Source organism: Asterias rubens, chromosome 9 (genome assembly GCF_902459465.1).
Source record: "Asterias rubens chromosome 9, eAstRub1.3, whole genome shotgun sequence".
NCBI classification, from domain to species: domain Eukaryota; kingdom Metazoa; phylum Echinodermata; class Asteroidea; order Forcipulatida; family Asteriidae; genus Asterias; species Asterias rubens.
In genome coordinates, this window is record NC_047070.1 from 11443815 (window position 1) to 11462737 (window position 18923).

An 18923-nucleotide genomic window follows, 5' to 3' on the forward strand; every position below is an offset into this window, starting at 1 on the left:
ACAGTGAATAGCTGGATCAGCCTTTTCATTTGCCTGTATTATGACGTCAATTTCAATAATTTACATTGGGCAGCAGTCTGGTGCTTGAATATTATGTACTTCTGTACACAAAGTGACACATTATAGCTGACAATTTCGCAGTGTGCGCGAAACGAACAGTCATGAATATTCAGTAAGTTGCACATTCTCCTGATTGACCGGAGCTCAACCAATCAGAATGAAATGGTCTGGATAAAAATCGTTCTACCTACAGTTCCTGGCGTTAAAAATATGTAAATATTTTGTTCTTTCATTTTGTTGAGGAATACGGGCTAACCATCATCTTTAATTCCTGCGAACCGGCCTAAACTGTAAGGTATCTTTAAAAAACGTGTTCTCTACGATGTTATAAAATAAATGAAAATAGGAATGGGCGTTTTCACTATTAACAAACAATGATAGAATGTCAAATAACTCACAACTACGACGGCCAACTCACAACTCCGACGGCCAACTCACAACTACGACGGCCAACTCACAACTCCGACGGACAACTCACAACTACGACGGACAACTCACAACTACGACGGCCCAACTCACAACTCCGACGGACAACTCACAACTACGACGGCCAACTCACAACTCCGACGGCCCAACTCACAACTCCGACGGCCAACTCACAACTACGACGGCCAACTCACAACTCCGACGGCCCAACTCACAACTCCGACGGACAACTCACAACTACGACGGCCAACTCACAACTCCGACGGACAACTCACAACTACGACGGCCAACTCACAACTCCGACGGCCCAACTCACAACTCCGACGGCCAACTCACAACTACGACGGCCAACTCACAACTCCGACGGCCCAACTCACAACTCCGACGGACAACTCACAACTACGACGGCCAACTCACAACTCCGACGGACAACTCACAACTACGACGGCCCAACTCACAACTCCGACGGACAACTCACAACTACGACGGCCAACTCACAACTCCGACGGCCCAACTCACAACTCCGACGGACAACTCACAACTACGACGGCCAACTCACAACTCCGACGGACAACTCACAACTACGACGGCCCAACTCACAACTCCGACGGACAACTCACAACTACGACGGCCAACTCACAACTCCGACGGCCCAACTCACAACTACGACGGCCAACTCACAACTCCGACGGCCCAACTCACAACTCCGACGCCCCAACTCACAACTCCGACGCCCCAATTCACAACTCCGACGGACAACTCACAACTACGACGGAGGCTGTCCTCTATGGAACACCATAGTCCTCTATGGAACACCATACCATAGTGTAGGCACTACGTCGGCACGAACTGACATAGGGCCAACGCTTTAGTAATAAAACTATTCGGCATTGTGTTGGTTTTCGACGGACCGAGATTGATAGGGTCAATGTTGCCTCAATCTTCGCTTACGTTGGCCTGATAATTTTGGTTCAATGTTTTAAAACACATGGGCAAGATTTGGGGCCTAGGCACAGGCCGATGAGCAAAAGTACGTTGGGCCAATGTTGACAGCCAATAATGGTCCAATGAAAGTGTTCCCGTTGGAGGTAGACATGTTTGTACCTCCATGGTTGGTCAGGTTCAGTGCCACATCGGAGGAGTCCAACCTGTGGGCTATTGTGATGATGCTATTTTGGGACGTGTATTGTCGCGACGTAAGGAAAACCGTGCGTAAATTTCGAGGCATGTTTGTTGCGTGGATCATTATCTTCTACTTTTAAATTTCTTCCTCCATGAATTAACTATCTAACCACGCTTCATAACAAACGTTTTCGAACGCTTTTTTTCACAGACTAACCCTCGACCGATCCAGGGCAACGTGTTCCTTTCGGATCGCAGTTGGACACGGAAATGCAGCGGGGGTCATGGTGAGAAATGGCTCCCTCTGATTTTGTTGAACTGTAAGCTATTTCTCTCACTAAAATATTTGAATTGAATTCGAGACTTTGATGTTAGCTCCCAACCCGACCCGGAGCATTTTACTTCGTAAACGCTGACTATCGCATTAAGATAATGGGCTCCTTCTTCCAGATCCCTTCCTTGTTGACCCCGTGTAGCCACCGTAGTGGTACCATACATCCATGCATGGAGTAGTTCGTTCAAAGCACCCTGGCCCCCGGGCAATTAATTCTGCACTGTAAAATAACCACTTACTAGTTGCCCTCTTAAACCTTCCGCGGGGGAACTTGATAGGAATTGTTGTTTTTCTTCTAAATTGATTCAAAAGGGGGACATGGTTATTTCTCACACTCACTGCAAACCAACAGTGGGGGCGCTATTTAAAAGCAGCTAGCTTGCTCTGGTGGTGGTGCGCGATGCACTCTGTAACATGTACGGTGTCTGTGTGAGCTACAAATTCTATGTATTGACCATTGACTAAATATATCTACATCACCATCTACATCTACGCTGGTACTCAGAGCAAAGTCCAATTCTGGATGTAAAAAGCTGAGGTGAAGACTAGAGGTGCACGAAAGGTACGAAGTTGATCAAAATTTTATTTACTCGTTCAATGTTGTTCTTTGCAATTACGCAACTATTCCCTCCTAGTCCTAGCTCTACTTCTATCACTCAGGGCCCCCTATCATTATAATATTATCCTTTTACCAGTTTTCACGGTATTATGCCTTTTTCTTTGAATTGGGAAAAAAATATAAATATAATAATGATGTCATATATCAACCGATGCCCTAATTATCTTCATAAGTTTTGGTCAAGGGAGAGGAGACTCTTATGCTTGGCAAATAAAACCACACAATTTTTATCTAGGGACTGTTTACATCGCGCACAGCAGAGAGGTAAAGATTTGCCACGATTTTAGGGACACCTCGAAAACAGGACCTCCTACGAGAAACCATAACATAACAACCATGGTTTCTATCTAGCTCCATCCTTTCTTCACAATAATCCAAAGTAACTAAAACTAGGCCTACTCTACTAACTAAAGTACTAACTTAGTAAGTAGTAGAACTTTATGAAGTTTAATGAGGGCGGGTTCGTTACGAGACGATAGATAGTGGAATGGTGACTGCTCTACTATATTCCGACATCCCTAGATGTTCTGACACGCCTATGTTCTGATACCCCTATGTTCCGACAACTCAACCTATACTCCGACACCCCTATGTTCCGACACCCTTATATTCCAACGAACCAAACACCCCTGGCCTATGTTCCGACAACCCTATGTTTCGACAACCTGCACCAATATTTTGTGTTATGTGTTAGCCATTTTTTAAGAAAACGGTGTGACATAAATGTACCAGTAAGTAACCTATCTTTATGTAGTCCCCAGAGGAGTTTAATTAATTGGATGAAAAGTGTTATTCTGCCATAAAAAATAGCAACTTTGGTTTATTTGGAAGAGGACTGGAGTGGAGGGGGTGGTAGGACTTAATTGTTAATGTTAACATATTATTATTAATAATAATAATAATAATAATAAACCGTTCTTATAAAGCGCGTTACACACGGAGTCCCAATGCGCTGTACGAAGTCAAAATAGAAAAACAAACAAAATTATATAGACTTTAACAAGTGAGTTTTGTTACGGGGGAGTTTGTTCCAAAGAATAGGAAAAGACGTAGAAAATGCATGTTGGCCGTAAGACTTAGTTGAGGCAGATGAACAGGCAAGTAGAGATTGTGATTGGGAGCGGAGATTTCTAGAAGGCTGGTATTTGTGAATAAGTAGGTGCATTGACATGGATACAGCTGTATGTCAGAAGGAGGGTTTTGTACGCAATCCATTGTCTAACCAGAAGCCAGTGTATGTCCGAGAAAATTTGTGAAATATGGTCATAGATTTTGGATCGTGTGACCAATCTGGCTGCTGAGTTTTGAACTCGCTGTAGCTTGGAGATTGCTGAGTCAGGTAGACCAAGAAGAAGACTATTGCAGAAATCAAGGCGGGATGTAATGAAGGCGTGAACCAGTTTTTCTGTGGTGGATTTGTCAAGAAGATTGCGAATTTGACCAATTTTGTGTAATGCAAGGTACGAAGATTTGCATTTCACATGGATGTCTGATGTCTGTTCGAAGATCGTTCTCAAACGTGACACCAAGATCTCGTACACTCTGAACCGGTTCTATTGGAAAACTGCCAATTGAGATGGGTGAAAGTGTGGTATAGCTCCTGAAACGAGATGTAATGTGAATGACCTCAGTCTTATTATTATTATTTAAAAAAAAAAATTGTTTTTGGGGGGGGGGGCAAATGAAAGAAGTTACACATCGGCGCAATAAACGCAGGGGAGGGTTGGAATTGTTATAAATTGAAGGCTCATGAAATGTTATCAACATGGACACGCATACAATAGCAAAGTACCGAGTATTTTATTGCCAGCTAACTCAGGGAGCCATAACTCATGTTTATAACAACACGAAAAATGAAATGCATGCCTCCACATGTGTGATTCGATTATGTGTGATTCGATTATCTTAATTTGATTCCATCACTTTAAATTCAAACCTATTCCCGGCCGAAATTCGCCAGAAAACCTGGCTGTAATACAAGCTGTGTTTTTGTTATTGATCAACAGAGTAATAATGTGCGAAAATAACTTGTCGGAACATAGGGGTGTCGGAACATAGGGGTGTCGAAATATATGGGTGTCGGAACATACATGTAGGTGTTACGGAATATAGGTTCAATTGTCGGAACATAGGGGTGTCGGAATATATGGGTGTCGGAACATAGGGGTTACGGAATATAGGTTCAATTGTCGGAAGATAAGGGTGTCGGAATATAGGGGTGTCGGAATATAGGGGTGTCGGAACATAGGGGTGTCGGAATATAGGGGTGTCGGCACATAGGGGTGTCGGAATATAGGGGTGTCGGCACATAGGGTAGCCAGAATATAGGCTGAGTTGTTGGAACATAGGGGTGTCGGCACAGGGGTGTCGGCACATGGGGGTGTCTGAATATAGGGGTGTCGGAACATAGGGGTGTCGGAACATAGGGGTGTCGGAATATAGGGGTGTCGGAACATAGGGGTGTCGGAACATAGGGGTGTCGGAATATAGGGGTGTCGGAACATAGGGGTGTCGGCACATAGGGGTGTCGGAATATAGGGGTGTCGGCACATAGGGTAGCCAGAATATAGGCTGAGTTGTTGGAACATAGGGGTGTCGGCACAGGGGTGTCGGCACATGGGGGTGTCTGAATATAGGGGTTTCGGCACATTTAGGTGTGTAACCAGTGGAACGAACCATAGTTACTAGGAGTCGGGCTATTAGCCCTGGTTGGACGTCAGTCAGCACTAGAGGCGTCCAACCTGGGCTAGGAGTCGGGCCTATTGTTAAAATGGAGACCAGACAACTCACCTGTCGGACGAGACCCAGTAACTGGGGCGCTGTACACCCGTTTCGAAATTTTGACATTCTTGGTACGACCGAGAATGTAAAAAGTTCGGAAAAAGGAGTACAGCGCCCCAGTTACTGGGTCTACCGTCGGACATTTCGTCCGTCGGACATTTCGTCCGTTCGGATAACTCTTCCGGTTTGGAGGTCAACCCGACGGATGATTTATTGTACTGACTTGGCACATGCACAGCCATTCCCCAGGGGTGGGGGTATATTATGGTGGGTGGGTTTAATATCAGGGTGAACGGATAATAACGTTTTTAATTCTTTTACCATACCATTTTCATTACTTTTGAAAACCTGCGCTACACGCAGGTCCCGCTAGATTTCCGTTAGATTTCACAAAGCACTAAGATTGATCTTAAACAGCCAGTAAAGGATGATCTCAAATATAGATATTACAGTTTTCTAATAGCTGCAGTCCATAGAAAACATTAAAAAAATATAACGAGTCTCTTACCTCACGTTAAAGCCATTATACACTTTCGGTAAACAGTATTGTCCAAGTCCCACACTTTGTGTATCACAACTTATATAAAATAACAAACCTGTGAAAATTTAGGCTCAATCGGGAAAACCCACTCTTGTTTCAGCACGTTTCGCTGTGTCATGACATGTGTTTAAAATAAATCTGTAATTCTCGCTTTCGAGAATTTATATCGTTTTAATGTTTTCTCAAAAAGTAAAGCATTTCATGGAATAATATTTCAAGAGAAGTCTTTCACCATTACCTTCTGTAAACCCTGTAAGTTATTTGTAAATCTGTGAACTTCTGTGGCTATTTGATCTGAGGCTATTTAAATCTGCGGCTATTTGCTGTGGAAAATAGCGCCCTCAGTTTGCCAAAACAAAAAAGGTGTAGATGTCGTGAGTTTTAAAATAAAAATTAATGTCCCCATGTGTTAACTTTTAATTTAAGGCATGTTTTATTCAGTTTGTCATAATTGCTTGAGGATGCATGTGCCCTGAAAAAAAAGGAGCTGCCGTTACCCCGTCCCCCTGCCCCTTCCTCTCCCCGTCCCATGTGCTCTAAAGCCTGCCTCAGTTCTCCATGATCCCGTCCCATAACAACAGTTAAATAAAAGGTGCCGTTCCTCCATCCCCCTACTGTCCCTTCCCTCTCCCTGCCCCTCGTGTTCTAAAGCATGCCTCCGTTCTCCATGATCCCGTCCCATATAGCAACAGTTAAATAAAAGGAACCGATCCCCCATCTAAAGCCTGCCTCCGTTCCCCATGATCCCGTCCCATAGCAACAGTTAAATAAAAGGTGTCGTTCCCTCGTCCCCTGCCCCTTCCCTCTCCCCATCCCACGTGCTCTAAAGCCTGCCTCCCTCCATGATCCCGTCCCATACGCCTCTCTTATTATTTATGCATGACGTCATAATGCTTACCCAAAATGAGGCTATGGGCGCAGCCACTATACTGTACGCACGCGCGACCCATAGCAACAGTTAAAACGGCGCGCAAAACCTCACATATTTTTGTGTTTTTTTGCACATACATCCGTGGGGGGGGGGGGGGTAACAACACTGTAGCAGGGCTGTTTGCCTCGTTTTTGAAAGGGCAAGGGCACCAAGGCATTTTCTCTTTGGCAAATGGCACCCTATGAGGAAATTGTAAATTTCTACTGTAACATTTCAAGGGCACCAAGGCAATGACAAGGGGCAATCGCCTCCGTTGCCTCCATGAAGTATCAGGCCTGCGGTAGAGATAAGTTGTTGTTTTATTTTAAAACTAAGTTTAATTTAACATCGATATACACTGTACCATGGTAAAACTATTATAGCTGAACGAGGCTTAAATATACTTGAATGCGTTTTTAAATATCATTCGTGGACAATCTAGGACCTCTAATGCATGCAAGATATTATTGTTCAAATACAAATCATTATTACACACAATGGAGATATACTGAATCAGCGGATTGGAAGGACCAAATTTGTTTATTAATACAACAGTTTAATAGTTTTGAAAATAAAAAGGTAATGAAAGTACAAATTAAGAGAATGTGAATGTTATTTTCAGTGATTTCATTCTGTGTCATTGATAAAATTAATTAAAATGCTTAACTAACTGCTTTTCCTCTCACTCATGCCGATTCGCGATTGGGTAAACTAGCTGCGTGCTTGACGGAACGATCCACAGGAACGTTCCTACAGCAGAGTATGCCAGAGTATTCCCGGTGGAACGTTCCGCTGAGCATACTGCATAGTTCCAACGGACCGCTTGCGTGTTCCCACAGGATCGTTGCTGTATGCCCACTGGATCGCTGTCGTATTCCCGGCGGAACGCTCCAACCTTTCCGACTTTTTAGAGGCTCCCGTCCCATATCAACAGTTAAATAAAAGGTGCCGTTCCCCGTCCCCCTGCCCCTTCTCTCTCCCTGCCCCACGTGCTCTAAAGCCTGCCTCCGTTCTCCATGATCCCGTCCCATAGCGACAGTTAAATAAAAGGTGCTGTTCCCCCGCCCCCCCTGCCCCTTCCCTCTCCCCGCCCCACATGCTCTACATCTGTAGGACATCACTTCAATCTTCCTAATCACTCAATTTCTGACATGATTGCCTAGAGGCACTAGGCAACCACAGAGAGACTGTTTGTTTGGGTAGGGAGAAACTCTGGATTAAACGCCTTCAGACCATTCAACCTCATGGACTGAACATCCAAGAAGGAAACGACTAATAAACCTTTTGTTTTGCTGTCTCTTTTTTCCCCACAGATATCCCCCTTTTAGCCTGTGCCTCATTCACTAACTAATTATTTTTTCCAACCTCTTCCCACCCTTGATATTGCCCTTTGTGTTTCCATCTTCTTGTGGTCAAGCCAGTCCCTTCCCTTCACCCCCCTGTCCCCCTATTAATTGTTAACCACTTGCTTTTTCTGTATGTTTTCTCTCCCCATTCATGTATTTTCACTTCACTGCTTATGTTCCACTTATTAGTTACCTGTTTCTGTTTGTTGTGTTGTCATTTAGCCTTCGAGAAAGACTCTGCTAGGGTCAAAACGTCAGGCCATTTTAAACATTTGTTTGCACTTTACCATCGACCATTTGGTTGGTAAGTTGTTCGCAAGAGCTAATTCTATTTTGTTGTTTCTTATTTAAAACAGATGTGCAAACTTCATCATACAACAGGTTAGAGATTCGAAAATTCATGGTCCTGAGTGAGTGAGAACCAATGCCCAACGTAAGTATCAACAAATATGGAGCCATTATGACAGAATGATTGCACGCACTTGGCCCAAGCACAGAATCCATCACTAAGGAACCATCAAACATCCTTGACTGATGCAACTGTTCATGTCTGGGTTATGTGGTTATTGTTAAAGGTGTCTTGTATGGCTATGCACACTTGTCTGCAGCTAAAACCAAAATAAATTTGGAAATAGTTTTACTAATAATATGAACATTGTATGAGTCCACTTCATTGTAATGCTGAATGTCGCAGTCGGAACACTGGCTATGCTGTCATCAATGCACTAGTGATGGTAGCAAATTCTATTTTAACATTCCTTATTTTTGTTGAAGCTCTCAATGATTCTATTTTGTGTAAATTCCCAGTGATTCAGAATGAGAAATGTATTTTGTTTTGGTCTGTTCTTGTCACGTCACTGCGTCCTGTTACAATTTCTTTCATCAGACTTTCAAATACTATGTAATATTATTACGGTTTGTACACGTATGCCTAGATTGGAAACTTCTTTTTACCTTTTACAGGAGCCAGTACAATGTTGCATTAAAAGGACAATGAAGAGAGCTACTGTTTTCAGAAATGGAACTAAAGAAAATGGAAAGGTAAAGTCAATCTATTGCTTCTACAATGTTTTGGATAATTATGGCCCACCCATTGAGTCAGTACATGTGGTGTGTCCGACAAAGTAACATGTCAGATCTGAATAATGGTCATGTCGTGGCCAAGGGGTTAGTGCACTGGACTAAAGCTCTGGTATTACTGATCAGCAGAGTTTGGCTTTGAGTCCCAGTCTTGACATTTGTGTCCGTAAGAGAGAGACATAATAATGCTTCATCCTTCAGAAGGTTCAAAAAGCCACAGTGGTTATGTGTTGTGTGTTGCATGTAAAAGAGCCCTGCAGCTGATTTCATGAAACTTTTACCCATAGACTACATTATTGTATGATTAGACCATCACCAATACAAACATTGAGATAAAACAGCAACACACAAATGAGATAAAACAATAAAAAAAGATTCAAAGGTAATGCCTTTTTAAAAGGAATGTTTTAAGTTGAGTTTTAAAAATAGCACAGTTGATGATTGTCCTCAAATGAGTAGGTCCTATACACGTAGGTAGTTGATTCCAAAGGGTTGGTGCATAAACAGAAAAAGCACCATCACCATATTTCTTACAGGGCTTTGGGCCTACTTTGGAATGATTAAGTTTGACTCCATCACAACTTCACGTATGATGATGAGAAACGTGAATTAATATTCATTCTGAAAGATATCGTGGGGCGGATTTACCTTGATGAATAAGTTTTTAAAAAATAGTGAATTATTTCCGTTGCCCCCTTCCTTGGTCTGATGTTTTTATCTTCTGCGACCTCTTGTCATCGGCTAATTATTTCAAACAAAATATGTTATGCCCCGCGGGCGAAGCCAGCCGAAGGGGCTTCCCTTGTCCTTCCGTGTGTGTGCGTGTGTGTGTAATCATTGTCCGAGTGATACAGTGTAACTCAAGAAGGACTTAGCGTATCAACTCCAAACTTGGTTTGTGGATTGATCTAGGGATCCCCCAGAAGCTTATTGTTTTTGGACCTCCTAACAGTATTCTAGCCAGGCATTAAATAGGGTGCCGGGACCACACTGTCAAAAAAGTCAGACACTCTTTTGATACGCAGATACGCAGATATCTATGATGCCACTATCGAAGGAATGAGCGTATTTCCTAAATGTTGGTCTTTGTCCATGTACCATGTACAATTACACAATGTACCAATAGTGTCCACTGTCTTTAATGACGCTTGGTTTAAATACATTAGTTTCTGTGGTTCAGGATTCATTTTGTGAATTCTGATTGGCCAGTCACTACTCTGTAGTGGAAGGGGTGCCTGGATCGTTCTAATTTGTTCACTCCCTGTCCTGTCCTTTGGACAAGCTGATCTGTATTTATTTGTTGCTGCAGCCCTGGCCCTACATAGTCTACAGCTGGTTCAGATTGCTAATCATGGTGGCTGAAAAATGTATCGTACCAAGGAGACGATCTATCCCACTTTTGCAAGCATTTTTCCCCCACTTCATACATGTACATGTAGTAGGTTGTTTCATTTTACAAGATTGTTTATGGTAAACACAACTGTACTCTGATTTGCCCAAGCTCCAGTGGTCTACTCAACACCAGGTCAAATAATTCAAGAATGGAGTTCCACTTTGGGTTGTCAATTTTCAATCCTACTATTAGCATTTTTTCCTTTTAATCCTGATCCTAAAATAAATGGCTGCCTGTGGTTGAACCAAGAGCCAGACAAAGAAACCACATGTCCTCAATACACTTTCCATATAGTTAAAGGGTAGGCTTTTGGTAATCACTCTTAAAATCTGAATTAGTATAAAGTACAGTGCAGTGACCCACTCTGTGAAAATGAGTCAGATGTCGCCCAATGCAATATAAAGTTATGGACAGTTTAATGTGGAAAATGTAAAAGAAAAAAAAAAAAAATAGTACAAAAAAATCTTGTTATGATCTTTAGTTGCATGGTTAACCTTTACAACACTTACTTTTAGGCAATAAAGCTATGAATACAACAATTTTGTGATCATACTTATGTCTAATTTGTATCCTTTTGCACACAATGGTAGTTTAAAATATCATTTTACTTGTAATTCGTTTTTCACAAAAAATGGTGTAGTGGCTAATTTTCAAACGGGAGTAACTCAGCAACGCGATACACCCCAAAGCTTAGACACATACCAAATTACTGCTGCTGATGTGTTCTTTCCAGCCATGCATATAACTCAATTCTTGAAATTGCCTACATCTGACTCATTTTCACAGAGCGGGTCACAAATGATTTTCCGGGCGGCTGTAGTCCGGGTGGCAATTTTCCATGTGATTCGGGCAGATGCATGGCAGTGAGCCGGGCTGTTTTCCGGGCGGCTGTAGTCCGGGTGGCAATTTTCCATGTGATTCGGGCAGATGCATGGCAGTGAGCCGGGCTGTTTTCCGGGCGGCTGTAGTCCGGGTGGCAATTTTCCAGGTGATTCGGGCAGATGCATGGCAGTGAGCCGGGCTGTTTTCCGGGCGGCTGTAGTCCGGGTGGCAATTTTCCAGGTGATTCGGGCAGATGCATGGCAGTGAGCCGGGCTGTTTTCCGGGCGGCTGTATGTCGGGTGGCAATTTTCCAGGTGATTCGGGCAGATGCATGGCAGTGAGCCAGGCTGTTTTCCGGGTGGCTGTAGCCCGGGTGGCAATTTTCCAGGTGATTCGGGCAGATGCATGGCAGTGAGCCGGGCTGTTTTTCGGGCGGCTGTAATGTAGTCCGGGTGGCAATTTTCCAGGTGATTCGGGCAGATGCATTTCTATTCAAACTGAATACTAGTGTGTCTCACTACTGAATCGCATACCATTGGTTTGTTAAATGCATCTTACCTCGCTAAACACCTACGTATTGGAACACAACATTAGCACTGGTTCCCTAAACAACACTACTATTCTCTGCTGCTCACACAACCAATTGTTTCAAGCAGTGGCTCGGTTGACACCACTACCGCACTCTGCTGCTCCTCTCTGGGTTTTTTTCTTTCTGTTTTTTTCTCCAGATGACATCCTTGTTTACTTAACAATTCTTGTAAGGTAATTATTGCTCTTTGATTGTTGAAATAGTACTGGGCAAATCTCACCTCTGCCCCCCCCCACAGTGTAATACATGTATGTTTTGCTTTCTATGTTTCTATCTTTACTGTCTAGTTTAGCCTTTTAATGGGGACAACCACAAAGGGCAAGCTAATGCACATTATAGAATTCAAACAGAGTGTTTCAGATGAATACAAATGTAATATTAACAACTCTTTTTAAGTATTAATTAAGTAAGTGTTTATATTGGAGTGAACCTAGTTTTGCTTCTTCACTTGACCTAAGAGGCTGACCTAACACACAAGTGCCTTGAACACCCATCCAGCAGAGTGGAAACGTGCACATTACAAGTCTTATTTGTATTATTATTAAGTGTGCCATAGTCACACTCACCCACTGCATATTGCATTACCCAAAAAGGCCATGTGGTGTGTGTGTGTGTGTGTGATGGGCTCAAGCGGGGCATCACCTACTTGCGCGATCACCAAAGGTCACGTGGCCATGGCTATCGGTAGCACAGCTCACTAATGTTTTTTAAAACAAAATTAATACTAATCCTACTTCAACAAAAGCATTTCCAAGCAATGTCTCGATTGGTTTTGTGAACAAGTGTTTGTTTTGTGAACAAGTGAAGTGGGGACGACCTCCCTCTATCAAAACACCTGGTTCAGTTTAGTTGAAATCTTAGGTTTCAACTGGTTATTATGCACACAATTCTATGATACACTGCATGCAGCAATGGAGCCACACATGACCTCATACAGTCTACCTGCAGGTCACTAATTTCCTTTGTGATTTATCTGCAGAGTGTGCATCGTTTTTCGTGCGTGACCTCTGTGTGAATATTATTTATTCAAAAGGGCTTCTGGAATTCGGTCATTTTCAGCCTTTTCTGAAAAGTCTCAACCAAAATAATGTACCAGTAAACTGAAACGAAGAGCATATCTGTCGTTATGTTAAAAAAAAATCAGTGCAACTCAAATTTTAAAAAGAAAAATTTGCACGTAAAAAATGGCTTCAAAAACAGAGAAAACAAGTCACAAAAATACGGCAAAAATGTCGGCAACAGTCCCCAATTAGTATGTATGGATATATTAATTCATATTCTACCTGGAAATGTTAAAAGCAAGACCGGATCGTACCTAGTCCAGTCAGGATACAGCGATTTCCACTGTTAATCCAAAACTCCCATTACGAATAAATCAACTTATTAGACAGCATGGTTTTTCTGCACGGGTGATTGGCTGACGATGATATCATCGACGAATATGGCAGCAAGCTGTTTTTCGTTGTTATGGTAAAAGCGCCTGTCTAAACTATGAGCTGAATGAGGATCAGCTCTTTCATCCCACGGTATAGACGGGCTCTTTTGTTATTGACTAACGCTACCTTTGTGGTCGGGGCACCATACAAACGAAAAACAGCATGCTGCCATATTAGTCGATGATGTCATCGTCAGCCAATCACCGTGTAGGAAAACCATGCTGTCTAATAGTTTTTTCGTAATGGGAGTTTTGGATTAACGGTGGAAACCGCTGTATCCTGACTGGACTATGTAAGATCCGGTCTCGCTTTTAAATTTTCGGGAAGAATATGAATGAATCTATCCATATAATACTAATTGGGGACTCTTGCTGACATTCATCACGGAAAAATTTGCTGTGTTTTTGTGACTTGTTTTCTTCCTTTTTGAAGCCATTTTTTACGTACAAATTTCTCTTTTCAACAAATTTGAGTTGCAACAATTTTTTTCATACAAAACGACAGATATGCTCTTCATTTCAATGTACTTCTACATTATTTCTGTCAATACTTTTCAGATAAGGCCGAAAAAGACTGAATTTTCGAAGCCCTTTGTACTAATATTATTCTTCTTTCCGGATCAACCAAGCTGAATGTCTCCTGACATAAGGAGGGGGCACTGTGTTTAGGATCACAGAGGAATGCTGGTCCACTTAGCCAGGTAGACGTAGATAATCCAGATGCCGGTAGTGCCCTGGTAGCATGATTGGCAGGATTATGGTCCGTCGGGACGTAGTTCCACTGGCTTGCTTCAGAGGAGCATTTGATGCGCTGCACTCTGTTCTGGATATAAACGTAGAAACGTCTGGTCTTGTTGTAGATATACCCAAGCACAACTTTGCTATCACTGAAGAACTTGACTTCATGCAGATGTACATCTAATTCGTCTTGGACTGCCTCTGCGATTTCTACGGCCAAAACAGCTGCTGCAAGTTCCAGACGAGGGATCGTGGGTTCAGGCTTATGAGCAAGCTTTGCCTTGCCAAAGATGAATCCTACTCACCATCTGTGATCTTGAGGTATGAGACAGCCGCAACCGCTTTTGTCGATGCATCACAGAAGACACACAACTCTCGCTTCTGGGCTTGAGAGAGTGGGAGAGAAGTGTACATTCTTGGGATCTTCAGTTCCTGGAGATCTTCGAGGGAGTTCTTCCATCTCATCCATTCCTCATACTTTTCTTTAGGAAGAGGTGTGTCACAGGAGTCACGGTTAAGCTCTCTGAGGATGGAGCGAATAGGCTGTTGATGGTAGACAATACCCCGTGTCTTGTAAATGGCTTGTCACTGGTCGTCGCTTGGAAGGTGAATGTGTCTGCTGCCAAGTCCCACTGAAGGCCCAAGCTCCGCTGTGTTTGAAGGGAGTCTTGTCCAAGGTCAAGGTTCTGAAGCCCTTTGGCGAGGTCTTCTTTGGGAAAGGCTTTCATGACATCTGAACTGTTAGATGCGTTTTTGTGAAGATGAAGATTGGACTGTGCTAGCATGTCTTGTGATTTCTCCAACACTTCAACAGCCTTGCTCACACTGGGAAATGACTGAAGCCCGTCATCGACGTAGAAATGACGATCAACGAAGAGTCTTGCTTGGTCACCATACTCTTCATGTCCTTCTGCAGCCGTTCTCTTAAGTCCATAGATTGCTACAGTTGGTGACGGACAGTTGCCAAATACATGGACCTTCATGCGATAGTCCAGGATGTCCCCATCAAGGTTGTTGTTGTCAAACCAAAGAAAGCGGAGGTAATCTCTGTGTTCCTTCTTGACGAGAAAACTATGGAACATCTGCTGGATATCGGCCATGATGGCTATTGGTTCACATCTGAAGCGAATGAGAATGCCTAGCAGACTGTTGTTGAGATCTGGACCTCTGAGTAGCACGTCGTTCAAGGATACATTGTCATGTTGAGAGCTTGAGTCGAACACGATTCTGATTTGGCCCGGTTTCTTCGGGTGATAAACACCAAAGCTAGGTAGGTACCTGCACTCTTGGCCTGGCTGGAGTGGTAAAGCTAACTCTGCATGACCACTGCTGAAAATCTTGTCCATGAATTCAATGTAGTGGTCTTTCATCTCGGGTTTCTTGAGAAGAGTGCGACGAAGAGACATAAGACTGTTTACTACTTGTTGTCTGTTGTTGGGTAGGCGTCGCCGGGGGGTTCGGGCGGATACATGACAATCGCTGTCACACTCGGTGCAGCGAATATCTTGGAACACGATTTTCCAGGTAGCCCATCTCCACAAACGTCTGTGCAACTTGTGGAAGCTACTGATGGCTCTTTATTGGGTTGCTCCCCGCCATGGTTTTCCACAGGCAAAGAATCAGTTCTTTTCCAAGGTGGCAGGCCATTATGAAGGGCGGATACATGACGATCACTGTCACACTCGGTGCAGCGAATTTGAACGTTGCAGTCATTTGCCATATGAGAAGTAGAAGCACAGCACCTGTAACAAATGGCATGCTCTCTGAGAAAGGCCTTTCTTTCCTCCAATGGTTTTCCTCTGAAGCCGCGGCACTTTCTCAAGGAGTGGGGTCTCTTGTGAATGGGGCACTGCTTGTCTGGGTCCATCAGTTCATTGGGGGCAAAGGTCAAATTTTTCTCCACCTCAGTCTTGTGCACAGCGATTGAGGGCTTTGATATGAACGGACTTGGCGTGAGCTTATGGCTTGTGGATGTCGCCGTGCTGGACAAATGGAAAGCAAAGCTTGGATCAGTCCTCATGTCGGCCTATGAGTACACAAAGTCAGCGAAGAAGGTAAATGGGGGGAAAGGAACATGATGCCTTTTCTTGTACATCGAGCCCTGAGTTAACCACTTTTCTTGTAGAAATTGAGGGAGCTTTTCAACAATCGGATTTATCCCTCTGGAAGTGTCCAAGTACATGTAGTTAAGTCCGGGTAGGTTGTCTTCAAGCTTTGCTGCTTTCACTTCTGTGAGAAGATCAGCAAGTTCCTGTAGTCTCGGGTAGTTTCCAATCTTAGGGAAGGTGTCCAGACGAGAAAAGAGTGACTCCTCTATGGCCTCAGGGGACCCATACATCTTGTCTAACCTTTGCCAGACCTTAATTAGGCCATCTGAAGGATTGTTTATGTGGACTGCCCTGATCCTCGTAGCATGCTGAAGTGACTCTCCACCAAGCTACCTAGTAAGTAGATCGAGTTCTTCACTTGCTTTTAGGTTTAATCCCTGCGTAACATTGCGGTAACTGGCTCTCCATGACAAGTAGTTCTCTGGCCGATTATCAAAAACCTTGAGTCCGGCTGTGAGAAGGTCTCGACGAGCGAGGTGGGCTGTGAGGTCAAAGACATCTGAATGGCTTTGCAAAAACGGGTTTGACCTCATGTTGTCATGATATCGTCCGACTGATTGGTCAGTGTATTGTGCAGTGTGTAGAAAGAGATTTAGCGCACCAGCTTGCGGGGGCGGAGTGTAGAAGTCGGGCGGATCTAAGGGGGGTTGAGGATGTGAGAGAGCTTGAGAGGGCTCTCTTTCGGACTAATCTATAGCAGGCTGGTAATCGGTGTGGTTATCTGCTAAAGCTAAGCATATTAATGACTTATTGAATCTTAAGGACAATGGTAAGCGTTTCTGGTCTTACATCCGAAACAAACGTTCTGTTGCTGAGGTAAGGGCATTTAAAATCAATGGTCTCATGTCAACTGACCCTATTGTAATATAGCCAATGCTTTCAATAAAAGATTCACATCCCACTTTACCAAACCCAGCACAGGTAACGATATTACTTCACCTACATTGGACATTCCTAACATGGGTTCTGTGTTAATCTCAACTCATGATGTGGTTAAAAAAATAAAGAAAATGCCTGCTGGCAAAGCTGCCGGCCCGGATGGGGTCACTGTTAAAATGTTGAAATTGTGTGTGATGGAGATCGCTCCCTATCTGACAAAGTTTTTCAATTTTTCTCTTGATCAGGGTATTGTGCCAAGTGCTTGGAAAGTTGCCAATGTTGTCCCTATTCACAAACAGGCTGACAGGAGCGACATTGGCAACTATCGTCCCATTGCCCTCACCTCTGTTTTTTCTAAGCTACTTGACAGTATTGTTTCTGATAATCTCCGTTCCCATCTGGAATTGAATGGTCTGATGTATGATTTTCAGCATGGTTTCAGGCCAGGCCGTTCTTGTGCAACACTCCTTGCTGACACAATAACGGAGTGGTCTGAAACACTGGATCAAGTCAAGTCATGTGTGCATGTTATATCTCTTGATTATAGTAAAGCGTTTGATTGTATTTCTCATAATATTCTTGTAAACAAACTCAGATATTCCTATGGGATCCATGATTCCTTACTTTGCTGGATTAATTCATTCCTCACAGGGAGAAAACAAAGGGTAGTTTTTCACGGATCTGAATCAGGCTGGTCTAATGTCACATCTGGAGTACCACAGGGGTCTGTCTTGGGGCCTTTGCTTTTTAACATTTATATTAATGACTTACATATGCAGCTGTCTAACTCCCCTCGCCACTATGCTGATGACACTTTTTTGTATAGACAAATTCAGGGAGAAAATGATACTTTGTCCCTCCAGAGAGATCTTGACAAAATAAGTGCCTGGTCCAATAGAAATTTACTCCTTTTGAATCCAGGTAAATGCAAGTTTCTTTCCATCTCTAGAATGCGTCGCTGGTCATACCAGGCTTCATATTCCATAAATAATATGCTTATTCAAGAGGTCACTGAGCTTAAACTACTAGGTGTACTTGTTCAAAACAATCTCTCCTGGGATGCGCATGTTAATTTTGTCACAGGTAGATCCTATAGAACTTTGGGTTTTATTCGTCATGTTGTGGGAGACTGCAACTCTAAAACACTGCTCACTTTGTACAAGTCTATTGTTTTACCTCTTTTAGATTTTTGTTCTCCTGTTTGGCATATTTATCGTGTTAAACACGAGACTCAACTAGAAAAGGTTCAGAGGTATGCCACAAGGTTAATGCTTCATCAAAGGAGACAGGAACAACCCTACAATAGCAGGCTTATAGAAACAGGGCTTTCCACCCTAAGTAATAGAAGAGAATATCTGTTCTTTGCTTTTGTATGTAAACAATTAGTTGCTCACAATCATACAGGTGCCTTGTCATCCTTTTTATGCAAAATCTTGGTTAATGCTAGACACAAAGATAAACTTGTTTTTCATCATTTATCAGCCCGTACCGATTTGTTTAAATTTTCCATCCCCTGCCGTTTTGCTCGTGGCTGGAGCAACTTGCCTATTGACCTTGTTAACGATTTCATATGTGCCCCCTTACAGGAATTTTTATCTAAGCTCAAAAACCATTTTGATGTATAGACTGGCTTTTTAAAGTTCTTGTTTTGCTCGTTTGCCTTTTTTGTTCCTTGATTTGTATCATGTTCTATGCTTTTCAATTATTTTTATTATTGTTCAAATTTTTCCACCCCCTGCT

The 18923-nt window shown here is 43.0% G+C and overlaps 1 protein-coding gene across 5 annotated transcripts in view; it reads left to right on the top strand.

Annotated features, from left to right (window-relative positions):
• Positions 1-2170: 2170 nt before the first annotated feature.
• LOC117295043 (BTB/POZ domain-containing protein KCTD9-like) overlaps positions 2171-18923 on the top strand; it is a 77273-nt gene continuing 60520 nt past the window's right edge. For 4 of the 5 annotated variants that reach the window (XR_004519620.1, XM_033777614.1, XM_033777613.1 and 1 more), the window contains exons 1-3: positions 2171-2504; positions 8496-8572; positions 9103-9180. Coding sequence is in view for 4 of the 5 variants with exons in the window: in XM_033777614.1 (XP_033633505.1) it covers positions 8564-8572; positions 9103-9180 (87 nt within the window). In the remaining variant the exon portion in view is untranslated. The remainder of the gene's footprint in view (positions 2505-8495; positions 8573-9102; positions 9181-18923) is intronic. The other variant, XM_033777612.1, reaches the window with a different exon arrangement.